Source organism: Chaetodon trifascialis, chromosome 7 (genome assembly GCF_039877785.1).
Source record: "Chaetodon trifascialis isolate fChaTrf1 chromosome 7, fChaTrf1.hap1, whole genome shotgun sequence".
In the NCBI taxonomy this organism is placed as follows: domain Eukaryota; kingdom Metazoa; phylum Chordata; class Actinopteri; order Chaetodontiformes; family Chaetodontidae; genus Chaetodon; species Chaetodon trifascialis.
In genome coordinates, this window is record NC_092062.1 from 10,143,310 (window position 1) to 10,169,603 (window position 26,294).

General features: G+C 41.9%; 1 protein-coding gene across 1 annotated transcript in view; it reads right to left on the minus strand.

The window, feature by feature from the left end:
• The window catches only part of LOC139334321 (myelin basic protein-like), a 39,627-nt gene that overhangs the window by 11,032 nt on the left and 2,301 nt on the right, over positions 1-26,294 (minus strand). Inside the window, exons 2-3 of the mRNA XM_070967134.1 lie at positions 17,137-17,195; positions 6,553-6,622 (exon numbers count right to left, since the gene is read on the minus strand). Coding sequence (XP_070823235.1) covers positions 6,553-6,622; positions 17,137-17,181 — 115 coding nt within the window. The 5' untranslated portion in view covers positions 17,182-17,195. The remainder of the gene's footprint in view (positions 1-6,552; positions 6,623-17,136; positions 17,196-26,294) is intronic.

Consider the following 26,294-nt stretch of genomic DNA (forward strand, 5'->3'; position numbering starts at 1 on the left):
CTGGACCAAATCAATGCAATCTGAAGCAGCCTGCTCCACCCTTAAGATTTCAAGAGTGGCCAGCAGGTCCCTAAAGCAATTAGAGGGGAAGCGCACAGCGTATGAAATAAGTGATAACTGGCTCACACCAATATCATTCAATTTCCCTCGACAGAAGCTCAAGTGTTACCTTGAGAAGGAATGAATTTGAGACGGAAACTGATCGCAGAGGACAGTCTCGCATGTTGTGTTCATGGCTTTGTCAGTTGCTTGCCTTTTCAGTTTTGCCATCAAATGCTGTTGTGTTTGGAAATGTTGAGCCTCTTTTTATACAGGGAGAATATCTTTGCTGTTTGCACGAGAGTGCAGCTATGAGTAGAAAATGTTCCGAATTCTGATAAAACCGTCAGAAATTTAGGTAATTAGTTTTACAATCTCTAAGAGTCTCACTTATAAAAGTCAATTTTAATACTATTTATGAACAGGATTCATCAGCAAATAGCCGTTATTAATAGTGTATTTGCCTTCTGTAACTTTCCATCGTTGCAGGCAGAGTCCGCCTTTCCCGTGCAGGATTCAAATTAGGTTTCACAGGAAATGATACGTGTGCAGAGCACTGGATGAGATGTGGAGGACAACATTCAATCAGAAGTTCAATATTATCATTTGTCACCGTCTCCCATTAGTCTTTATCAGCGGTTTGTTTGGGTGAGCTGTAGACAGATACACGAGTTGCTCCAGCTGCTCTTCCTCTGTTGCGTTAATCGCTGAAGACTTTCTGCTGACTCCAACAGCTGATGTGCGATTTTAAAGGGAACTCCAGGATCTCTTCTATCAAAATGCATTAGTCACTACTGTACCACCAACTGCCAAATCAATGAGGACTACCTATCAATTCAGAGGGAGTGTAAAGTAATACCATATGGTATACATTGCTTAAAAATTAAAAATATTGCTTTTATCACTGGGATCTTGTCCAGATAGAATCATTAAGAACATGCAAACATGATCCATGTAGTGTGTATGTGTGATATTTGCTTTTGTGTCTGAAAAGTCCCATAAATCATGTACATGCAGTTCTCCCTTCATTCATTAATTCTTGGGTGGAGCACCAAGCCGGTGTTAAAGCCAGGGAGTACTACTGTATCAACTTCCCCTGCAGCCTCATCACACAGACTTTCCCAGAGTCTTCACAAGGAAGCAGAATAAGCTCTTCACTGACAGTGTGCAGACAGCGTGGTATGAGGGTAAAGAAGGCACACCTCAGGACTCACTCAGGAGTGGTCACTGCTGGTCTCTAGCCCTTTTTCTCTTCCTCGCGGTAAAGCCATACTTGAGGACTTATCATGCAGAGCTTAACAACAACAGGAAAAAGGCATTAGCCTTTGCATGTTGAGACTGATTCTTCGAATAATTCGAGCAATATTAAGAAATACATTTCCAATTTGACCATGTTTCCATGCCAGTTTGACACAGCATCTGTAGTTCCCAGTTCTCTGACTTTGAAAACTTTTTGGTTTTCTGTGTTTTCTGTGTTTTGCATGAGAATAGACTGACCCACAACGTAAGAGCTTCGGTAACCTACCCTGGTTCATGTCATTAAAGTCCCCTTGATGAGTGAAGGTCTACGAAGAGGCTGAAGCACAGGAACAAACTTGTTATGAGGAAAATCTTTTCAAGCCAAGTGCTCCAGAAAAAGAGCCAAAAGCCTCTTTACACCTGCATCCTTTTTCCTCTTTGTACAAGTCTGACAACTTACAGGAGGTGAGTGTCTGTCCTTGAATATTTTTGCAAGTTTTAACCCATTATCTACATTTCACAAAACCTTCACATTCCTGCTACACATTTTCTAAAGCATCCGCTGGCATCTCAAGGCTCATTAAGCAATAAGTGACTCATGGCTAGGTGATATGCACGCTCTTACCAAGCACTTAATGTCTTTTTCAATGGATTATGTCCCTTAGAAAAAACAGGGCTGTCAAACCAAACGCAGTAAAGAAGGAAAATATGTGATTCTGATACAGACTGTAGCATCCTCGGTAGCTAAGCACTACATCAAGAGCACTACTGCACTCTTGTGCATTTGATGTGAATCCAGTATTTGCGACTTTATTCCAAAAAAGCATCCACTGCGTTTTGGGTTGTGTTGTGCTGCTCTGAAAGACACTAATCCCTGAGCCCCACAAACATCTGTGGCCTACTGATATTGTCTTTACTCCCTGAGGGACAGATCTCCCTGGTACTTTAGAGGGTCAGAAAAAAGCAAACTATGTGACAGAACCCTCTCCACACACAAAACTACCCATATGGCCCATTACACTACCTTGCCCCTAAATTGGCTGGTCAGCAAGTCCATCCCACTTTTTTCCTGTCTTTCCTGCGCTTCTATCTACAGCTGCTGTTCATTTCTCCTCGGTTCACCCTGTGATGATGAAGAAACAGTGACCCAGACAGAGTCAGGACGGAACAGGCAGATAGAGGGGGCCTGTTTTGCTGAGCGGGGGCCTGCTGCAGACTGAGCCAGGTAATGGAGCCATAATGGGCTTTTAACAGCCGCACAGCTGATGGTGGTGTTTGCCCTTCTGTGGAAAAGCAGTGCAAACAGGAAGTGCTGCATGGAGATATCCCCAGACACTGGACAGGCCAGGATGAGTCATGACGCCTGCTGATGACAACTACACCAAAACGGGCTCCAATAAAGCACAGCTAACCTGCCCGTCATAAACCACTCACACCATGCCAATTTGGTGGAAATTCCTTTTATTTTCTTTTGCCTGCACCCTGAATGAACCTAATGGGGCTAAGTTAGTTCAGCCTTGGTGCACAGGTAAGAGAAAGGCTTTAAATGTATCTTAACAGCCATGTTCCCTCAGTAAGAGTTTGAAACTGATAACAAAATGGGATTTTTACACACCATCAGAAAGCAGTGCTGAGCGAACAAGGAACCAGTCAAACATGAAGCATCAAATTTACACTGTGGTGCTCTGAAGCAGCTTTTTGACAAAATACACATTACGATAGAGCTTTGATTTTCACTTACACCCCGAACAACCCTTAATTAAGACGAAGTGCTCTTTAAGTTCAGCTCCTAAGCTTTTAGCTACCTTCTCTTGCGCGGTCTTCATTTGCCAGGTTAATCGATGTGAAAGCAAGCTAATAATTGCTCTTCATGGTGTGGGTTCAGCTCAGTAATGCTTACTTTGAGGCAAACTCCTTAAAAAAATCTGACCCTGCAGTCAGATCACATTTTAGTCTTCTGCTCACCTCCCATTTTAAAAAAGATCACCACTTACACCTGCATCCTAAGTAATTTCTGCTCTCATCATGAGCTGCGAGATGCATCTGTGTGAGGAAGCTGAGTTCGACAAAGAGCCTAGTGGAGGAAAATAATAGTGTTTCATCGTGGGTGAATCAAAGGTGAAGCCATTAAATCACTGAAGAAATAAGGAAGCCTGGTTACTGGTACAGTAACCTACTGTGTGTTAGATAATTCCACGTCTGTGCCTGGTAATTATATCATCCCTGATGGCTAAAAGTAATGAAACTGTGTACTGTGTGGGTGTACTTCTTTGAAGTATTGCTTGTGCCAGTGGTGGATCCTCTGAGTCTGCCTCATGCTGATCAATGACAAGTGTTAAACACACGGGACATTAATTAGCTACAGAAGAAGCAGCGTATCAAGTAGCTAACAGATCAATCTAATGAAGCCCCTCCGAGGTATAAGTTTCCAGCTGATAATAAATGTCAAAAATCAGTGAGAACAGCAGATAGTAACAGGGATGGCTATATGGTAAGTTTCCCTGTGCATGAGGAGGTATGATCTCATACTTTAACAAGCTGCCATGACATGACATCAATATGGACACATACAAATTCGATCATGCACGCACACACACACACACACACGCACACATGCATATGCGCACACACACACACACACACACACATACACACACACACACACACACACACACACACACACACACACACACACACACACACACACTGCAGCTAGGCTGAGAAATTGGTTTTACAGAATATCAGGTCAATATTGACCTTTGTTTGGACATGAGTTGGTTGGTTGCATCCATCCATTGTGAGCCCTCTTCCCCCATCACTGCATCATATAGTCAGTAATATTGTTCCCAAACACAGGGCAGAAAATTTCCAAAATACGCCTACTGAATCATGAACAGGGGCATGTTTACCACTGTGTTACATCACCTTTTATTTGAACAACAAAGAGTGTTTGGGGACTGTGGACACGAACTGTTTCTTGCTTGATATTCAACTTCAGTCGCTCAGCAGTTCAGGCTCTCTGTTGTCATATTTTGCACTTTGTAAGTGGCAAACATTCGCAATGGGAGACAGGTCTGGACTGCAGACAGGCCTGTACCTGAAGCCACGCTGTTGTAACATGCAGAATATGGCTTGACATTCTCTACCTGGAATAAGCAGGGACATCCCTGGAAAAGTCGCCGTCTGGGTGGCAGCATACAGTATGTTGCTCCTGCCTGTACCTTTCAGCATTAATGGTGCCTCTACAGGTCCACCCCTGGAATGAGCACTAACACACCTGCATATCATCACAGAAGCTGGCTTTTGAACTTTGTGCAGGAAACTGTCTTTAGCCCGGAGGACATAATGTCCATGATTTCCTGATTTGAAATGTGGACTTGTCAGAACACAGCACACTTTTCCACTTTTGTTCAGTCCATCTCAGCTGAGCTCAGGCCCAGAGAAGATGGTTGTTCTTAAACTGTGTAAAATCAGTAAGTATTTTACTCAGCAAAATTAGCATTACAACAACAATTTGACTGCAGTATAAATAAAATTAGCAGTATTGCAGTTTATGCCTCACACTAAACTAGTTACTCTGTTTCCTGTCATTCTCACAAACACACTAAATGTATTCTTTCCATTATCTAGCTCTTTGTTTTTCTCAAGGACACATGGTTCATCTCCAAGATAATGAATTATTCAGAGGTCCATCTCTGTCTCATACTGGCACACCTGCCAATTAGTAAAATTAGAAGAACGCAAAAGAAAGCTCAAAATGTTTTGATTTTTGACTGGCAGCCTTCTAACGAACCACTGACAGCTCTTTACTTTAGCTGCTGGAGCTAACAATAGCTGACTGACTGACGGAACTACCTAGTAGCATAAGGACAGAGATGATAAGATTACATTTAATCTGCTTGTGATGCTTCAGAGGCAGTTCTGCTCTGTGAAGAAGAAAGGTGTGGAAGAAGGGGGTCATTTGAATGTTTTGGATGTTTTGATGTACGAACTGGCTTCAAATACACTCAAAATAGTAGTTCTAAGCTAATTAGCATATCTTATACTGTAGCTACTTTAGTCCCTTCTCTTGCATTTCACCTCAGCTCTCCCTGAAAACAATCGAGACTGACACAGAGGGCAGAAAACAGGCTTCACTTGTCTTCCATTCCCGATCTCTTGTGCTCCTCCTAAACAAATGTGACCAATGTCGTCTTGAGGGTTTCACACTCCTGCAGAATGAAAGAACAGTTTTCCCTCTCCCCGACATCTACCTCTCCTCATTCCCTTATGTGACTTGATTGAGCTTTTCCATTGTATTATTTTATATATCTCGATCTATTAGGCATGCAGTGTGTTGCAGTATATATCCAGGCACATAATCCAATCTCATTGCCTTTGTTTAGAATTAAATTGGAACCTCATTTTATATATATATATATAAAAAAAGGCTTCAGTAAATTCACACCTAGCATTGAAATCATCAACTTAGTGCAAAACAGCAGATGCCCTCTTAGTGGTGCACCAAATTCTGCCCTCATCTGCTGAGCTGAAGTATTACAGAGGTTCTCTTTACCCAGTCCTTACACACCTTACTTTTACTTACTTTTTCTCGTCATGAAGAAAACCACTAAGTTTCATTCATCATTGGTAACTGTACCTTTTCAGCAGCAGAGTGCTTATTCCAAATAAATGTCACAGCACATGATTAGCAGTTTTTCATTGTGGGAGAAAAAAAAGGATTTTGAGTCAAGATAGCTGAGTTAAAGGAGTTACTGTGCCAGTGTGGGTTTAAAGGTATCATTCCAGGTCCCATTGTATTTCTTGGTTCAGTGCTTTATGAGTCCTCTGCTCAAACCTCCCACAAAATCAATATTTCATTCAATCACAAACTTTGGTCAGAAAAAAATCTCCCAGACCTGAACAGCAATAATATGTAGCTTTTTAAACAATCAATAATCAGAATATCACAGTTAGATTTGACCATTACTAATTTACATTTGTGGGACTGCATGTTTATATTCTTTGTGTACCAGTGCTCCTTTGCACTGAGCCGACTTTTGCTGGTTAGCAAGTGGACATTTAAGTCCTGCAAGCCACACAGTGTTTCAAAGGAGAAACACTAAGCGACACCCATTCTTTAGTCTAAATAATAGTGAAATTCCCTGGCTATGTGCATTACTGACTATCTTTTATTCATTATTTGAACAGCTAAAAATATTAAAACATGTTGGGTTTCAACAGATTCCGAGAGCACAGTGTGATTTCATATTCAAAATGTGGTTTGACTCTTACCAAAGACTTCATCTTGTGATTCAGGTTCTGCTGCTGTTGTCGGCGCTGCTCTGGGTTCAGGTGACGGAGCCTTTAATAGGAGCACAAAAAACAGATTGAGGAGGTGAGGTGCTGAGGTGCCATGGCAACAGAGCAAAGACAGAGACAAACAGAGAGAGAGAACGACAGCGGGAAGCTACACCTACTTAGGCCTTTGGGCTTTATAATTATAGCAGAATTATACTCACACCCACTCATTAAACATTCAAAAGCTGAAATTTTTGAATTGAAAGCATATAGAGATTTGCCCATTTCGATGCCAGTTGTACAATCTGTGTGTTTCATCAGGTGGATTCATCTGGATTTTAGAGAGGATTCATTCAGTGAAGCAAGCAGGTTAGACGGGAACTTTGCTTTGCATCATATTAGAATTCTATTCTATCCATATTTGTTTTCATGTTTTAATGAACTTTAAGGCTACACCTTCAAAATGAAATTGGCTTGTTGTTTCAGCATGTAACACTAAAATATAAACAAAAATAATAACTATTATCATTTGCCACCCTACAGATATTTTTGGCAATAGTACTACTTGAATACTTGAATACCTGAATACTTTAAAACTCAAATATTTTATGTTTATGTCCTTTGATATCCTTATGCGAGTGCAGGGAAAGTGCTGTATAAGCACAAAATCTGTGTTGTGTAACAGTATTTCAGATTTGTTTCTGGATGAAGATGTGCTTTGGAAGATTATTTACAAATTTACCTGAAACTGTCATGTTCATTCTGTCTAAAGGGACAGCAATGTGTCAAAATGACGTGATGAAAACCTAGCAGCTGTGACTAACTCGTCCCTTGTGTCAGCTGGGACAACCGTGAATCTGTCCTTCAGGGACATCCTGATACAGATTCTGTTATTTAGTCAAAAAGTTTTGCATCATGACCACATTCGTTATCTAACTGAAAGCTGTGGTGACAGCTCCCACTGAGGGGAGGCTAATATTGAAAACGTTGAAAATGAGAAATTTCATTGTTTTTGATATATCCTCAGTTAGAATTTGACATTTTCAACAGGGCCAGTTTAGCACCCAGACTCTTTTACTATGGAGCCCTGCGGTTGGAATACTTGCAGAATGTCATTTGGCAGCATATGTTGCCCTGAACTGTCATATATGGTTCAGCATTAATGAGGCCTTCACAAACATGCAGGATGCGGTGTCTATGATGTCCAAAAATGATTTCAAACTGTGACTTGTCAGACCACGGGACAGTTTTCCACTTTGCCTCAGTCCATCTTAAATGAGCTCATGACCACAGAAGGTGGCAGTGTTTGTGGATCTGGTTTCCGCACAGCTTCCTCTTTGCATGGTAAACTTTCAGCTTGCATTTGTAAATACAGTGTTCACAGAGGTTTTTGGAAGTACTCCTGAGCCCATGCTGTGACGTCCATGACAGAATCACATTTGTTGTCAATGAAATGACATCTGAAGGCCCAATGATACACAACCATCAAACACTGATTTTTTTGGCCTTGTCCCTTGTGTACAGAGATTTCTTTTTGGTCTCTGAATCTTTTAATGACATCACGTACTGTAGAAAATGAAATTACCCAATTTTTTGCCATTTTACATTGAGAAACATTATTCTTACATTGTTGCACCATTTGCTCACGCATTCTGTCACTGAGTGGTGCATCATCTCTCTGGGATACTCTTTTTATTCCACATCACGTAACCAACCTGTAGTCAGTTAACCTAATTAATTGTGAGATGTTCCAACGTCTTTTGTTGCCACTATCCCAACTTTTTTGAAACGTGCTGCTAGCATCAACTTCTAAACGAATATATAATGTTCAACAACAACTTCAATTCTCAACATTTGGTATGTTGTCTTTGTATTATTTTTGATTAAATATGGGGTTTAAATGTTTTGCAAATCATCACATATTGTTTCTATTTACACAGATGTACTAAAATGTAAGTTTTTTTGTTTTGCTTTTTGAATGCTGGAGTTTTGCTTCCTGTGCTGCACATGCCATATCAGGACAACCTATTTTACAGAGAGTCAAAGTTAAAAAATGACAACAACAGGGATTAGGAGAGAGAAACGGGGTGATATTTGGGCCATTTCTATTGCAATGAGGCTGAGAAAAAAAAAAAAAAAAAAAACTAATGCATTACCATAAGAATAGCTGTTAAGAAAACCACAAACCTGGAGAGACTCATTAAAGCTCAGCACAAAGAAACTGAGGTAGGTCAAAGAAAAAAAACAAACTACATTAACTTATCTAGTACAGCGGTGGTGTTACATTCAACCTGTGTTCATCAGATAATGAGACGATACAATATGGAATGTGAAATAAGTTTGACTAAGATTACAAAAAATAACAGAAAGATTAAATGACACCATTGGGTGAAACCAACAGGCTTGTCTTATCAGGCTTATATTCAAGTATTGATTCAGCTGCCGCTCCCTGTCCTCTCTGCCCTGAGGCTGTCTGAATTCATGAAGGCATAACTTCAACATTACGCATGCTGAGCTGTTATACCCCCCTGCTCTGGCACTTCTGAGTCACTGTCAGACTAATGAATCTCCCCTGTCACTTGAGTCCCTCTGTCATGTTCATTTCTCCCTGCAGCTATTCATAACAAGGAAAGTTGGATTCTTGTTTCTATTTAGTGACTCCAAGTGAATGAAACATCTGCACTTCATAATTCGAAACTTTTGGAAATCCTCTTACTGATTCCCTCCTCCTCCCTGATGACGATGTGCACTTACATCCCAAGTTTCCACTTCCGAGTGGGTTTGCCAACATGTGGAATCAACACAGGCATTCAAAAACTGTGGGCATGCTGCTCAGCATGAATGAGAGCATCAAGAAGTGCAACTGTGACACAGTCCTGTGAGCTGAGGGGAGGTGGACAAGTGTGGCGAGTGAGCACTTTGCAATGCAAATCACAGAAAATGTCAACAAAGTGCTGTGCTGTTCAGATTTCCTTTGTCCGTTCAATTATGTAAACAAGTTATGTAAATCTGGTTTGATAAGGAGAGATTCAGGTTTGATTAATAGGTTAAATGGTGGATTCCAAATATTTTGTAATCACTTTAAAACATGTTTCAGAATGTGTGTGTTCATCTCTTTAAGTATGCAAAATGGTTCACTGTTCAATGTTAGCAGGTTAATAATCTGACATAATGGAAATGATGGACAAACTGGTGTCCAGGTCCAAAGTCACCCAACCAATGACTTAAAAGCAACACGAGGCGGACGCAGATAAAGCAAGGCAGAGAGAAGACAGACTGCACTCAAATTTTTATGTATTGATAAAGCTTACATCATCACTGCATACTTACAGTCTGACACATCAACATTTTTCCCATCACTGAAGCACTCAGTGTTCAACCTTTGTTGGATTGTGTCCAGGCACACCCACATGCACAGACACAGCTGTCTCTTCTCTCTCTTCAGCCTTGCACTTTTGTAAGTGTAGAAAATTAGCAATGCAAACAACAAATCCATATTCCAGAGCTGAGCTGCTGGTGACTCGATGTTTGTTGAAATGATATATCTTTGGATGCAAAGTGACTAAATCTGTAAGTGCTGGGCTCTTGAGGCTGTGTGAATATACAATCTGTACTTTGATACAAAGGAGACCATTCAAATATTAATACAATTTTGCTCATTTGTTTAAAATTTGATGATTATTTTAGGAACTTTACAGCGAATCTTTGGCCCAAACATCTCGTTTCTAACCCTGCTGGAGGACACATACATGAAGGGCTATTTTCATCAACCCTGTGCCGTAGCATAGACAACTGCACCTGGCTATGGTCATTATGCACAATTTCATCACAATGATCCATACAACAACCATCTGTAGTTGAATACCACTGTGGCAGTCTATTTCTTTTGGGATGTTTCTTTTATTTTTCTGAGATTATTTGAAGTTAAAGTTAGATTTGACTGTTGTACATGCAAATATCCATCCATCCATTTTCTATGCCGCTTATCCCTTTCGGGGTCGCGGGGGGGCTAGAGCCTATCTCAGCTGTCAACGGGCGGGAGGTGGGGTACACCCTGGAACATATATACACAAACAATCATTCACGCTCACACTCACACCTAGGGGCAATTTAGAGTCACCAATTAACCTAATGAGCATGTTTTTGGTCTGTGGGAGGAAGCCGGAGTACCCGGAGAGAGCCCACGCATGCACGGGAAGAACATGCAAACTTCACACAGAAAGGTGTAGCCCTGCAAATATAATTGTTGAAAATCTGTGAACAAAACAGTTGCCTGCTTAATCTAATATTATTGCCACATAAACACGATCCTGGTCATGAACCACAAACAAATAGGGATTTAAAAAGAAAAAAAAAAAAGACTCTAAAAGACTATAAAAGTTTAACCTGAACAGAGCATCTCAAATCATGTTGCTCATCACAGACACAAGTCTACCTCTTTTACAATCCCCCCCACTTATCTGATGTTGTGAATGGGGGATCTGGGAGGAATGGCAGGAAGGGAAGCTCCTTAGGGAATCATTAGTCACCAAGTCACCAAGATGCCAAACCAGACCAGTTCGATATAACCTACACAAAGGCAGAGGCCTGAATAACAATCTGGACACACGTATACAGCGTCATACATTGTGAAAATAATCTCTTCAGCCTATAGCAACAAAGCTTAATTCACTATTCTCCTCCACTGTATATGGCCCTCATTAACACATGGGGCATTGGGAGAAAAAAGAAGAGAAAAAAATATGTGGGCAATTTTTCCAAAGTGGACCAGAGTAGCAGCTCAATGCCATCCTTGGACAGCAGCTGTCAGCTTGACTTCACACATACTCCTTGCTGGTGGCTTATTAAATATAGCTCTTGTCGAGCAGAGCTTCCACTGGTGCCGGAGACGGTGAAGCATCACCTGACCCAAGGGCATGTAAAGGAGATCAGTACAGCAGCTCAATTAAGATCACGCTTGCCAATTATTCATGCTTTCCTGAGAGCCTCCTGCTATTTTCTGCCCTCACCCAGTGACCTTTTAGCTTGCCAATTGTGCTGTTTTTCCGATGTATTATTGAACACAATGACACAAATGGACATATTCTCCCCCATCATTATAGCCTCCCTGGGACTGCACTATTTCCAGGTTCCACCCACGTGACAATGCACTTGTGAATGAGCTCTTAAACCCGTCCATCCCAAAGCAAAATGTTGAAGACAAGTATCTCAAAATGCATTTCCTGTAACAGCCAGCAGCTGTTGTCTCTGTGTAAGCTCCAAATGTACTGATGTGACTGAGATGATTGCCAGATTTTCACTTGAACTGAAGGTTCGCTAATCGCCTCCTGTGACCTGCGATCGTTCAATCACAGCTTTGCAACTGTAAGTAGGCATGACAGGCCTTTTGCATTCTCATGTGCTGTCTGAGAATGCAAAGCTTGATGGGTATAGGAAGAATAACTAAGAGGGGAAGGGCTTGGCAGTCATTTTCAAAAGCAATTTAAAAATACTATTATGTCTAAAGATGCTATGATGTCTTTTCTACATCATATTATACAGCTTAAAATACATTAAGGCTTATGTCTGTGAGCACGTTTGCATGTTTGATGGTGTCTCAGACTGGCACACTCAGCCTTGGTGGTTGCCGCTTCAGCACCACTCACCCTTCTGGTCTCCACTAGGGTACTGGATGGGGTTCAATGTGTCTAAGTACTCCTTATGTCTGAGTAGTGAGAGGGGAAGCAGAGTGCAGCCATTTGAACACCTTTCAGGGTTTGGTTGATTTGATACTTTCAAAGGAATCCAAGTCCGTCCTCCTATCCGAGGCTCGGTGATAGCTGTGCTCCTCTGTGTTTCGTCCTCTCCCCACAGATGGAAGACAAATGGACCGTGCACACTTCATCTCACCCTTTCACTGAGATATAAAAAGCACTAGAGACAGTGGACAGTCTCTGTAGCTCTACCTTCAAAATGCCAGTTTTATACTGTTATAATGTTCCGAAAATGCCAAGAGGACAATCAAATATCTTTAACATATGTCTGTTATTTGTCAGGAAGTGATTCGGTTTACCTAATGAAGGCGGAACTGGATAGTAAGATAAGATTCAGAAATCTGGCAGCGCTACAGTTAAAGCCTTTCTTAAGCTCAGATTTTGGGGCTTCAAGTGCAGGGTCATTGACAGAAGGACAGAACATGATATTCTGAGGATTTATGGCTCTATCCCGAAGAAGATTTACAATTAGTCATTTCTCCAATGACTTGAATCACCAAGGGCATAAAGTGTGACTTGATGCCATCTCTACTTGCAGAAAATGCAACTCTTCCACCAACCAATAGTATCTGAGTGTTACCTTTCTGCTTAAAAAAGATTCGATTCTGAACCCAGTAATGGTATCCTTAGTAAAAACACGACAGGGCAGGGGCCAAGGCTGAGGATGGGAAAAATGTCATTGTGATTCAGATGTGGACAGATCCCACACAGAGGGACAGAAGAGACAGGAACAAGCTTGTTGGGCTGGTCACAATACATCAGTGCTCTAATTGGATACAATAGCACAGCTTATAGTTTCTGAACGCTGGTGGTCTGCTGGCTGAGCCTCAAGCTCCCTCATCTGGAGACTTCAGCCTTCGATTCAGAGGTTTAAGTTGCAGTGTGTTACACTTAGGCACAAAGTAGCAAATGAAAGAAGGACTGACAAACAATGTATTGTGAAGTTACACTGTAAAATAATCTCTCTAATGTACTCAGTTAAAGCACCTACAAAGCCACTTTACAGCAAGGACCAACGACTAAGCATGTAAAACCTGGAGCCCCTTTCCAACAGAATTTAATAAAAAGTCTCATTGCAACTTGAGCTACTTGTTACTTTAAATTCCATCTGCTGCAACCATGTACAGTATGTCTTTTTTTGTGGCCCCACCTTTATTCAGTGCGCCTTATCTAATTCTCCTTCAGCTGGTTATTTCCTGTTTCTCACACAATGCATTGCAAACTACTGCTACTATTACAAACTACTCTTCTCAAATGCTTTGCAACATCAGCAGTGTGAACTACCTCGAGGTGGAGAGAACACTGTTGATATTATAGCAACAGCAATCATGTAGCAAGACAGAGTCACCTTTTAATGCTTTTTTTCAAGTCAGGTTGAGACAGGTGACAATTATGCCCTTTACTCTTTGCTGTGATGGGTTTCTTGCTGATTGTTGAGTACTGACTCTGAGGCCTTTATGCCACAACCCATGGCTGAAAACTGATTCCTCTCACTGAAGCTGGGCAGGAAATATCTCTTCACAAACAGCATAATGGAGTCAGAAATGCATGGTTCATTGCATTGGAGGTTATTCTAAACTAGTTGTGTATTATTAGTTTTATTAGTTACTTTTTTTTTGTTTTTGTAGTGTCAACCCAAGGTGTTAGATCATATAAAATGCCATATACAAGGACCAATTTTGAAGAATCAGGCAAGGTGACTGAGTGACTGTCTACCTCTGGTTCAGCTGTAGAAGGATTAGCAGGCTTTGCACACAGCGATCACTAAATCTGGTAAGATCGGACAAAACTACACTGCCTCTGTCTGCAACTCAGCGTTGATGACAAACCAAGCAGAAAAAAAGGTAATATAGAGGAGGAGCAGGGGTATTTCCTTGTTGTTCTATTATGAAGGGGATATACTGCAAAGTGCGACAAGAGTTCTAGTTCTTCAAAAATCCTATGACATGCACTAACCAACACAGATATATCTGAATTAGGGAACATCAGAGGAAACTATTCACCTCTGTTTCTCCTACAAAAACAGTACAATGAGGGGCAAAGAAAATGTTTCTATCCTGTAATTCCAAGTGGGCGTTTAAAGCTCTGAAGTTTGAGCGGGGTGAACATTTCAGGTGGCTGAAAGAGAAACATTTTGTAAGAGCTGCCGTTGAGGTTTGTCAAAGGAGGTATGGGTGCATTTCACCGTTCCTGAAATGATAAGGGAGAGGGATCACGACTCAGACAACACCGTCTAAACAAAACCTGCCTTACTCTGGCACGCTCTGTTCTAGCTTGACTGTCACTATGACAACTGGCTGTCTTGCCAGACCTCTAAATTGACCATAATGTCACGATAATCAAGCCAAAAGAAAGGGAAAAACAAATGGTAGACCTAGAGCGATATACAGCCTAATTATAAAGTTAAATAAACAATACAGCTTTAGTGCGACATGCTGCCCTAAGACCTCTCCTGGGAGCTTCACATTTTGACAAATTAATCCACTTCTCTTACTCCTGCTCTTCTCTCTCCAGAGTGTGCTTTGCAGGCAAAGGAAACAAATCATCTGTGAGCTAAGCTACTGGCCTCCCTGCTGCTTCGGGCTCCCCTCTTCCCCAGCACGCCACACATGATCACTCCGCCCATTACAGGCGCCGGCCAGGTAGTCAGCCACAAGCCAGACCACATGGGCAGACCGCAATTTATAAACTGCTGTCCACAGCCTCAAATGCTTACACTGAAGTGCGTTTTATCGTCCACATCTTTTTTTTCCCATTGTACACCTCCTTTCTCACAATCTAGGCTTGGAGCTACCCACAACAAGCTAGCAACCTCTTCAAATCTGACTGTAACCTCAGTCATAATGACCCAAACTTAATATACATCGGCTGTAATTTTGCAAGCTGTGACAAAAAGGACTTGAGCAAGGCCGGGGTTAATTACATGGTGTCATTAAAAGACATGACTGTCCCAGTTTAAGCCTGATCTTCCTCCACACTCTGGCTACAGGAACAGCATCTGGCTTGCAATTTCTGCACTCACAGAGCAGAAAGATGAAGGAAGAAAAAAAAAAAAAAAATCTGCCAAACATATTTGCCCTGTTGAATTACAGCCCAATTAGAGGCAAACACTTTCTGTCAAGCACAAGCCCTGGGGCACAGCAGAGCACCTTGCTTCCCAACCAATTAAAAACGCTGACTGTGAGGTGAAGAAAAATTTTTAAATTTAAATTTGCCACTAGACCTTGCTTATTTCAGATCTGATTATACTTTCTGTTTATACTATGGCACTGATATAAATGGGTTTAGAGTTAGAGTGCAAACTCACTGATCTGTCCTGGTGCTTTCAAGTACAATAATTGCTCCTGTTTCAAGAGCTCTGTACTTGCTGACAGAACAAAATCGTTTTACGGCAGCAAACACAATCCATCAGTCAGAACAACAGCTCTCTGTCTGAGATTTTAAGCATGAGATCTGACTCAAAAGCAATACAAGCACGCTGAAACTTTCAAACATTTCACTACCTTCTCGATGGACTTCCAGGGTGGCAAACTGTCAGAGCTATACGGACGGTAAATTATGTCAGACAGCTGAACTTTGTGGGTATAGTCAAACAGAGTCCTAATGATCAGCAGGTCAAAGCTAATGGTTCAATGAGATGTGTACCTGGAGAGGCTTCTGTGTCAGCCTTGATGCACACAATCCTCTATTTACTCTCTCCAGTTCAAATGGGTTCTACTGAGGAGTGCTGGTGCAGTGAGGCTTGTGGTTTCAAGGGTTTATCATGGGGCGACGCACAAGATCCACAGAGACTCATCACACTTCGGACATCGCCATGGCAACATGACTTAATAAAGAGCGAGATGCTGACTGTTGCAGAAAAGCCATTGTTTAAAATGCAAGATGCAAAGTATTATCTGAACTGTTTTCAGCCATGCTAACCAAAAATGTGTGAGTGTGCAGGATTTTTCACATTAAAATCCTTCATTTAAATGAATGTGCAGGAGACAGTTGCTTAATTTAAGTGCATGAGTGGTTCTTAACATCAGTCAGCATTAACTGAGATAAAAAATACAATAAATGACCTAAGAAAAAGCAAGTTGGAAGGTTTCTTTTTAATTCACATTGTACATGGTCCTTCCTCCAGTAAAGTGGCTTTTAAGACAAAATAATGGAAGATATAAACCACAAAAATGTGAAGGCAAAGTCATCCACTCAACATTTGCAAAGTCATCTTCTCTTCATCCCCCCTCTACTCTCTGCAACAAAAAATCTCCATGTGAAGTAATGAGACAGTGTATTATTCATAGATTACTGCTTCTCAGTACATTTGAGCAATAAGTATAAAGTGTTGCCTGTGGCACTGCGATTACCACAAAACCTGAATTTGTGATCCAAGTGCTGGAGGTAAGAGGGTAAGCAGTTGTAACCACAAACATGTAGGCGGCTCAGAAATATATCAAATCACTTGTAAACATGAGAGAAAAACATTCAGTGCAGAGACCTTGGAGATAAATGCACTACCTGTGAAGTTACATAAGCTCTGACTTTTCCTAAGACATTCAAGACGCACATGCTGTAAAGTGGCTAACAGCCTGTAAGCGGTGACGGTAATACATGTGTGACTGAAGGTGCCTGGCAGCTTGTCTACAACAGAGTTCAAAGTCCTGCTGATAAAGGCCAGTGTTCACGCTGATAACGCTCAAAGAAAATTCTCCGGCACATGCTTCATTCTCAGATCACCATCGACGAATGAAAAACGCTCACACAAACACACACATTTGAAAATTCTATGATTGACGTGGACAAAACACAACAGTAAAGCACCTGCAGCGGGGACTCTTACCTTGCTGTTTGTGGGTGAGTCCTTCTTTCCTAGATGTTGGCCCATGCTGCTGACAGACACTGTTAGAAAAACAGAGAATGAGTTCACACCAGGAAAAGACTGTAAACAGCATATTATGCAAAGATTATGTGCTCCTCCTTATCTAAGCAAGGAGGGCTACCTGTCGAGTCACTGTGTGAAACTGTAGCATCACACATAGTGATAACACATTGGGGTAACAGTTTTATAGTGGATGACTGGAATGAAAACACCAACATGTATAAAAACGCCACAGCCGTACAATTCTGACTGCAATATGAATTGAAAATGTACTTGGTTTTGTGCTTAGCCTTCAGTAATATAAACAAAATAATAAAAAAATAAATAAACAAAGTGAGTGACATGATCATCTTTGGCTCCACACTGTGTTCATTTATTTGGTTTTAATGCTCTCTTTGGGTCTGTCGGTGCTCTCAGACTGAACCCGATTGCCTCAGTTAAAATGAACTGGTGCGCCTGCCAGTTCAGTCCGGTTTCTCTGGGCAGGTGTGAAAGCTGCCAATCGATCCCTTTGTTTGCAAAATATCAGTGTGAACATGAACAGGACCAGAACTAAGCTGTAACTAGATATCACTTTTTCCCCTTCACCCGGGCCAAATGAACCAAACGAGCTGTAAACAGTTCAGACAAATGTCGACCTGCATCATCAGCACTATGGAATCACAAGGGGGTTATGGGATGGTAGCTCAGCTTTTGTCTTTGTGTATGATTACTCCTTCTGTAACAGAGAAAATTTAGAACTGATGTGCTGATGTGCATACGTGTTACCATGGTTACTCTGAGCTTGGCTATCTGCCACTTATAAAGACTGCTTATCATATGATTTCTTCCTGAGCTGTTCACAATCAGCAGATGGACTTAATAGCAGATTATCCTAAAATCATGTGTACTTTCACAAAGTCCTGCTGCCTGTATGCTGCTGGTCCACGTGGAAACACACCCTCCTGTTCTGGCTGGTCTGGTTGTTTTGTCCAGGTTTCCACTGACAGCTTTCACACCAGCCCAAACAAATCCAAACGCACCACAGCTTTTTCAAACCGACCAAAATGTTCGAAACAAGAACACGTCTTAACCCAAACCCCCTCCCTGTACGTGCTGTAGTCCTCATCCATTCATTGGAATACTTCTGCAGATGGTTTGTTTTGCCCTGCGGCTCTACCACTCCTGTAAAACACAGCCTGCCAGTGATTAGTAGCTGCTTCATCAGTATCATCCTTTTTGAATCTGATAGAGGTCTCCACAGCTGATGATGCACCTTCTATTAAAATTATCATTTTGCTGTTGGGTGCCCCAAACGAGTTTCATTGTCATCTGCTGCTGTGCCATCTGACTCAAGGTGTGCCTTATTACTGTTGTTGCTGCATTAAATATATTGTCTTTGTACTGTTTGCAATTAAGTATATGTCAAAAAGGATTAGCAAGTTATTACTGTTTTATTTATGTTTTTCAGCAGCATCACAACTTTTTTGGACTCAGGGCTAGATAAACATTCATCACCACATCCTTGGTGACAGTGCAGCATGAAAAGGTGAGGGCCATGGTGTGCGACTTTGTCGGTGTTCCCTGTGTCACTTTCACATTGTCTATCCTTTTGACAGCAGTATATATCTAACTCGAGCAGCAGCAACAACAAAAAAACACCAGGTCCAGCCAACAGGCGTACTGCCAAATGTCTGCAAAACATGTCCTGAAAGATACGCTGAGAAATGTCAGTGAAGTAAGGGTAGGACTCAGGTGACTGATCACAAAGCTCACAAACAACACGAGTCCAGCCAAGAATTTTCATACTCATATAAGTGTGAGAAATGAACGATTCTAACTAAGGCAAGTAAGAACTATCACTCATTTAAAGGAACACGGAGGAAAAGATGTCAGGGCTTAAGAGAGAATTTTCTTTCCTCTGAAGGACCAGTCTCCTTGACTTGAGCGCTGAATCACTGAATGCATTTTCAGCTTTTAGGAGAGTTTTGCTAGTTTTCCATCAAAGGAAGGGTGTTATCACTCTGGCACGCTGACCATTTCCTTTTCTGACCTTTTAGAACAATACATGAACAGAACATGGTCGTCTCTTGTCAGAAATGTTCAAGCTGTACTGCAGTTTATGCTAATAAATGTTTTACAATGAGGTCTGTTGATTGTCGACGTTGATGTTGACGTTGGCACAGGCTTCTTACGTTATGACTGCAAACTGGGCTGTTGGAAACTATTCATATAAAAGCCAACAATATTGAAAAATGATCTTAATTAAAGAATTCAGCTTGTGTCGGCTTCATTGTTCAAATTCTAAATGCACCGAGCCACTCACAGTCTCCACTCACCAGTCAGTCAGTGCAAGGCATTCAAAAATATGTTAATACAGCCTTTGAATAATAATGGTAAAAAATAATAAAATCATGGCCAAATCATTACTGCACATTTATGTTTACGCAAACACACACACACACACACACACACACACACACACACACACACACACACACACACACACACACACAGAGTACATACATACATACACACACAATTTAACACCTTATTTACCTTATGCAACAGTCAACTGAGGTTAATTAAATATAACACAGTGCCTCCCCTGTGCCCACAGTGAATAATAATTAAACACAGTGAGGTGTTATTAGAGCCATTGTCCTCTAAAGAGGGAACACAGTGCAGCAAATGTAATTAAACTGCAATTAGACTGAAAAGTTCACGATTTTATATCACATCAATATGGCTCTGCACCCAAAGGAACAGAAGCCGCGACAAAAAAATTATACATTTTCTCCAAAACTCTAAACACTCACTAAACCCTTTTTCAGTTTCTCTTCTGAAAAACAGTCTCATTATAACATCATGATGCCTCTCTCTCAGGTGAGGAGCAGCCATATCTGGAAAAATGTTTATTAATGAGGGAAATTTAATGGGCCTGGAAATCCAGCTAACTTACTTGTAAACATGTATTATGGTGAAATTTGGCTGCCTGCTAGTGCTGGGCAGAAACTGGAGAGAATTTCTAGAGGTTTTTGGCTGCAAACAAGGTTGGTGAGAACATTAAGATTGAACCAAGACAGTCGAGTTGCAGGTAGGGATGTCAGAGGTGAACCCTGCGAAGACAGCTGTCCTGTTTAGTTAGCTATCCGGACATCCATGCTAATGCTAAAACTACAAGCTAACAGCTGCTGCATCAGACAGTGGACAGCATCACTTGCAGTTATGTTGCTGATGTTATGGTGCCATCAAAACTAAAACTATGAACTTTCAACACAGCATTCTTTGGTTATAAATTCAATTTGGAGAAGTGAAATGGTTAAGGGTGCCCTGGGTCAGTAAATTTGGCTGGTAGTGTTTGTGCATCCTGCTCCACTTGGTCCACATGAGCAGGTGTTTTTGTCAATTGGGCTAAATACTGTGCGTGACTCACCCCAATCATGGAGTTAGGGTAGGCTTAATATCTTAAAAACCAATAAGACTGAGGCCTGTAGAGAGGCTGATGCAACATTTGCTGCTAAAAATGTATTCAGTATACGTGTCCTGCGGCAAAATGAGGTCTGCAAGATGTACAGAAGTGTGAAAAGGCCAAGCATCATTTTTTGATGATAACTGATTATTTGCGGGCCATGAAGACAAAACAATAAGCTGAAAGATGCTGAAAGGCCTTGTGGATCAGCGGGGAACGCAGAGTTTGGGGACAATTCTCTGTGGGTTCATACAAAAATATTAGTGTACCTTGTTGTTCTGCAAGGTTGACCTTAGCTTCAAGTTGCATCAACAAATGCTTCAGAAAGACTTCAAGCTGCATAAAGACTCATAGACTCTAGATATATATCAGTGCTATAAGCCTGTCCTGATACTATTAGGACTTTATATGGATAACGTGTGTGGTGGTTAGATATCTAGTTAGTTAGCAAATTTCTCATACTGGACAATAAACAACAACCCGAGAATAAACAGACCTTGTAGACCAGAATAATGAATGACGGGACCCTGGATTATTTCTATGCAGTTTGTGCGGCTTTTACAGCACACTGCTATGCACATATCACACATATGTGCGTACAGCTAATTCTCCTCTGAACTTCCACAATACAGCCAGCCATGAGATTTGTGGCTCAATTTTAAAGATAATGACTTTTACAAATGAATTAGCATTCAGCAAATACACTGTTTGTAAAGGGCTTAGAATTGCTTGGCTCCATAGAAAAATATGCGCATGAAAAACATCACAGCCTCCTTTTAAGCATAAAACTGATCTGGACTCCAATGTTTTGCTGGATGTGTGGTGCTGTTGTAGGTTTTCTGTAAAACTGAATGTGAGGCCTTGCGGCCAGTTTCACTCTAGAATATTACACAATCACAGCTGAGATCCTGCAAGGACTTGCAAGAAAGGACTGTTGCATAATAGCGGGGGGGGGGGGGGGGGGTTGTTAGTCAAGGCTGCAATTACAACTCAGCAGCAGTGCTTCATATATGGTACTAAAAAATATATATATTTTCCCCTCACACATCGCCCTGTAATTTAGAAAGAAAGAGGAAGGTGTGTGAAAACATGCAGCGAGAGGAGAGAGCAGCATTCAATTGCCCTTTATAAATTTAACCCGTAGAAGCTGCTGTTAATTGGCAGGTATGCCTGAGTACATTTCTTGAAACATTTCTGATTTCCTTCTGAATAAATGATTAGGACGGAAAAAGCTCTTGTAATAGGGTAGACGCATAAAGGCCGCCACCTGCAAGAATCCATTACCACTCAAAGCAGAGTCTGCAGTACATAAGAGCAATTATCTGTGTGTCTGAGCTGCAATTTCCTGAGGTCAGCTCACGTCCACATCGTAAGCCGCTAACGTCTTCACGTGGCTTGGAAGGGGCTCATTACTTCAAAAAAAAAAAAAAAACTTGCTTGTTGACACTTAAACAAATCTCTGACCATATGTCAGCACATATAGAATTACTTTAGCCCTATTTTCTCCTCTTCGTTGCTATTTCAGGTTATTCACTAACGATGGAACAGAGATCACCAGAGTTCTTTTCAGAGAGGATAACCCGTGTCTGCACATTTTGTAGAAGAAGAGAGATGTATGACAGGGGCTCTATGCCGCCTGTTGCAAATTTGGTTCAGGAAACCAGTAAAAAGACAATGCTTGGTCTTTTTACAGTGACAAGAGAGGTGGTACAGCTATATATTTCACTGGCTGTTCACTAGACCTGTGAAGATGAAAAGGATATTACCTTGCTGCAACATAAATCTCCCAGTCAGGATGAGATGAGCTTTTTATAGTGATGACCAAAGGGAGAATGGATTACTTTCCGACAACCTCAGCAATAAAACTCTTAATAACAAACAGGTTTGGACGCAATATCCATTTTTTTTTATCAGCCTGTTACGAATTACGAACACAGCCAAAACAATGCTGTGGATTTCACACCGCCGGGACTGCACTGTCTGAGGGATACTTCTTCAAACAAAGGGTCAGCGGGCATGAAACAGGCTTTTATAGGACTATGAGTCACAGAAAAGATGGATGGGAAAAGCCAAGTAAACAAGGCGGTGCGGTCTGGGTTTCTGTTTTTTCTCTCTGTAAAGCCTGTTCATCAAAATTTTCTCACTCCAATCCAAGCATTCAAGTCCAGTTTTCCCACAAAGGCCCAGATGCAAAAACAAATAATGATCTTTCGGGAATATGAACTTCATGGTGGTGATATTTTGGGTATTCAAGAGGGTCAGTGCCTCCGCTGAGACAGGGGTGAGTAGAGTGTCAAACACAGAGGAGATGAAGAGGAGAAACACTACTGAGTAAAAGTTGTAAAATGTTATTATAGATTTATACATCCTGTCTGGTGATCAACCCACAGATTCACCATCCTTATTATTGTGGAGTTCAGATGTAGGCCGGGGTCATACAGCTTCAGGTCGCCCGCACAGTTTCTTTCTATATCCGTCACAACAGTGTGCAGCGCTCAATAATCACACAATCATCTATGTGTACTACTGATATTCTCCATTGAACTGAATAGATGGAAGTGCACTCTCACAGCTGAATCATCCAAACCACTGGCCAAACCACTGATCCAGATCAGCATGTTCAATCAGAATCACGTCCTCCTTTAGATGCATACTTATCAACAGTATGTATATATTCTACAATAACCACTGCATGCATATTTGACCAGATTACAAGCCCTCATAGCGCAGCACAACAACATGCTGACAAACCCATTTCTCAGTGTGCCACTAAAGCTGTAAGTGGCTGGAACGCGTGTGTGTCTGTCTGCCATTGCCTGGTTCCTTTGTTTCAATTTAAGTTTGCTCTTGTGCACGCGAGACAACGGCTTCTTTTAACCCTCTGGCCACCCTCAGTGACTGCATCATGTTAGACTCTGCAAGTAGTCAACTACGTAATGATAACAGAGCGTGTGTGTGTGTGTGTGTGTGTGTGGAAGGGAGGAGAGGGGGCACAAGAGAGTGATGAGATAAGAAACAGTGATAGAGTTGCACACTGCCTATCAACCAGTGAAAGTGCTCTACTCTCAACAACAGAGCTGAGGTCAAAGGTTAACATCTGTCCCTGAGGTAAGGCATCTGCTTGTGCAGTGATGAGGGCGAGCTGCAGGAAGCCTGACATCCATCCTGGTTGGTTATAGTCTTTTCAAATCAAGGATCCCATCTTTTCTTGCAACCAACAACACTTCAGGGGTCTCTGATCTCACGGTCTGGGATGCACATAAAGGAAAGCTGATCAATTTAAGAGTCAGAGAGCAACGCAACTCGTAACAAGCATCTGTATGGACGATGGAGAGTTCACCTCAGATCCTATTAAAATGAGTAATACATTTACAGACTTAGGGCTGACTATTCGAAAATTTCTTTCTGTACTTAGAGGTTAGGCACCACGTGCGCTCTGTCCTACCGTGCTTTCCTGAACAATCCCACACTAACCCTGTTGACACATTTCTTTCATGTGACCCACTATCTAAAGGTGCACTGTCAACATTGTGCAGAAAGATTTCCATGCTGACATGCCCACCCCTGGACAGGACGACACCAGGCTTGGAACATGACTCGGGGCATACATTATCTGCTGACCAATGGAACTCTGTGCAAGACACTGCGAGTTAAACTGCATCTACCCTGATTCACCCCACCAGCGACCAGCAGAAGGGTAATATCAACAGTACCAGCTGGCAAAATGCTGGCTAGAATAAAGAAGCCTGCTTTTTTTCTATCTCTGTCTGAAACCGAGGATCCATTGGTTCACATATTAATAGGAACTTTGAGTTTTAAGTCTGCCAGCGTTATTGTAAGCTGCATATGTGCCGTGAGAGAGCTGGCCAGGCGCAGCAGCAGTGACTAAGAAGGTTTGGGTTTAGGATTTGATTACTTCTGACAGATGTTATGTTTAGTGTTCAGCTTTTAGAATGAATCTGCACTTTTTGGCAGACCATCCAAACAGAGGCATACCACGTCGATTGGCAAACTCTTATCGGATAAAGTCTTGCACAGCACAACATGATCTCCGTCGGTCACATTCACATAATCATCACGACCAGCACCACTCCTCCTGGAGAACAATGCCAGTCTGGTTTGAGCTCAACGCTGTGAATAAATGAGGACAGTTGTATGTGCGACCAGGCTGGAGGAGAAGTCAGAGTTTTGTCAGCTCGGTGACCAGCCAGCCGTGAACGTCTGACTGAACTACAGCAGCTCCACCACCCAGTGAAGCAATGTTTGCCTCTAGGCTCCAGCTGCCTGTCTGACACATCAGGGATGCTGCTTTCTTAGCTTCCTGCTCTCTTAGCATAAGACAGTGTTTCTAAATTCTGGTCCCCGGGCCCCACTGCCCTGCATGTTTTAGATGTTTCCCTCCTCCACCACACCTGCTTCAAACGATCAGCTCGTCATCAAGCTCTGCAGTGGCCTGATAACGAGCCACTCATTTGAATCAGGTGTGCTGGAGCAGGAAACATCTAAAAAACGCAGGGCAGTGGGGCCTGAGGACCAGAAGTGAGAAACACTGGCATAAGATAATTGCTCTCAGAGTTTGGTCATTTAACCGAATGAAAAGTAAGACTGTGACACTTTCCATCTCCTTCTTGTAAACACACTCTGATGTTGTTTTGCAAGAGGGGCGTGAGTGTACAGACAAATATATGGCTGTTATTCTGCTCCATTTTTTTTTACATTTGCTGGATGAGGTTCTGAGGGAATATTAGACTCCAGTGGAAAAACAATACTCCCTACTGCTTTGTTAATTCACGCATATATTTGTTTTGCTTTGTTTTGCATGGACACCTCCTGTTGCTCCCTGGGGTGTGCTAGTGATGTAGCCTTGAGTCTGAAGCATAAGCTTAATGCTCTTCAATGGAGATACACAACGTCTGCCACCTGCGGTTTGCTATCTAATAATCCAAATTACAAGCTCTCCACTTGGATCTGGAGGCCAAATATCGAACTCTGCCATCTGCTGTGATCACTATGAGGAGCTGACACATTGCACGCCGTGACGCCACTGCGGACAACAGGATTTGCTGTCAGTGCAGCACCCTGAATTGACTGGCAGCACCACGCCTTGGGCCAAACTAACCAAACTATTGGTTTGCTAGCAGGTAATGTGACTCAACCTGTCTGCCAAGAACAGGCGCAGACAAGAGGGGAAGTGAGAAAAGAGAGGAAGCTTGTGAGTCTGTGAGGACGGAAGTTGAGTAACCTCAACGCATCACCTGCAAAATACACAAAAAGCATGCAACCACACACATACGCTTACTGAGCAGGATGGAAAATTTCAGTGAGTGTGGAAAACTCTAACAAAACACCTAACTTTTCATTTAGCTGGAGGAAAAAAGTACACTGAAGGCCTGCTAGGATAAGCTTGTCCTGTTCACAAACACAAAGGAATGCCAAGTGACGCGAAGTGGCATTTTTCTCTCTCGGCTGAGCTGGGGCAAATCCTTTGAAATTCAAAGGAATGCTATGGAATGCCTTCCTGCGGCCGTGCTTGTGCAGGTAGTCACAGGCAAACAGAAGCTTTTCGTGAAGTTATGTGAAGGTTAAGCTTCAACTGCTGGCATCCCGTGAGGTATACATCAATACAAGCTTTCTGTCTTGGTATTAATCCTTGACGTTCCATAAAATC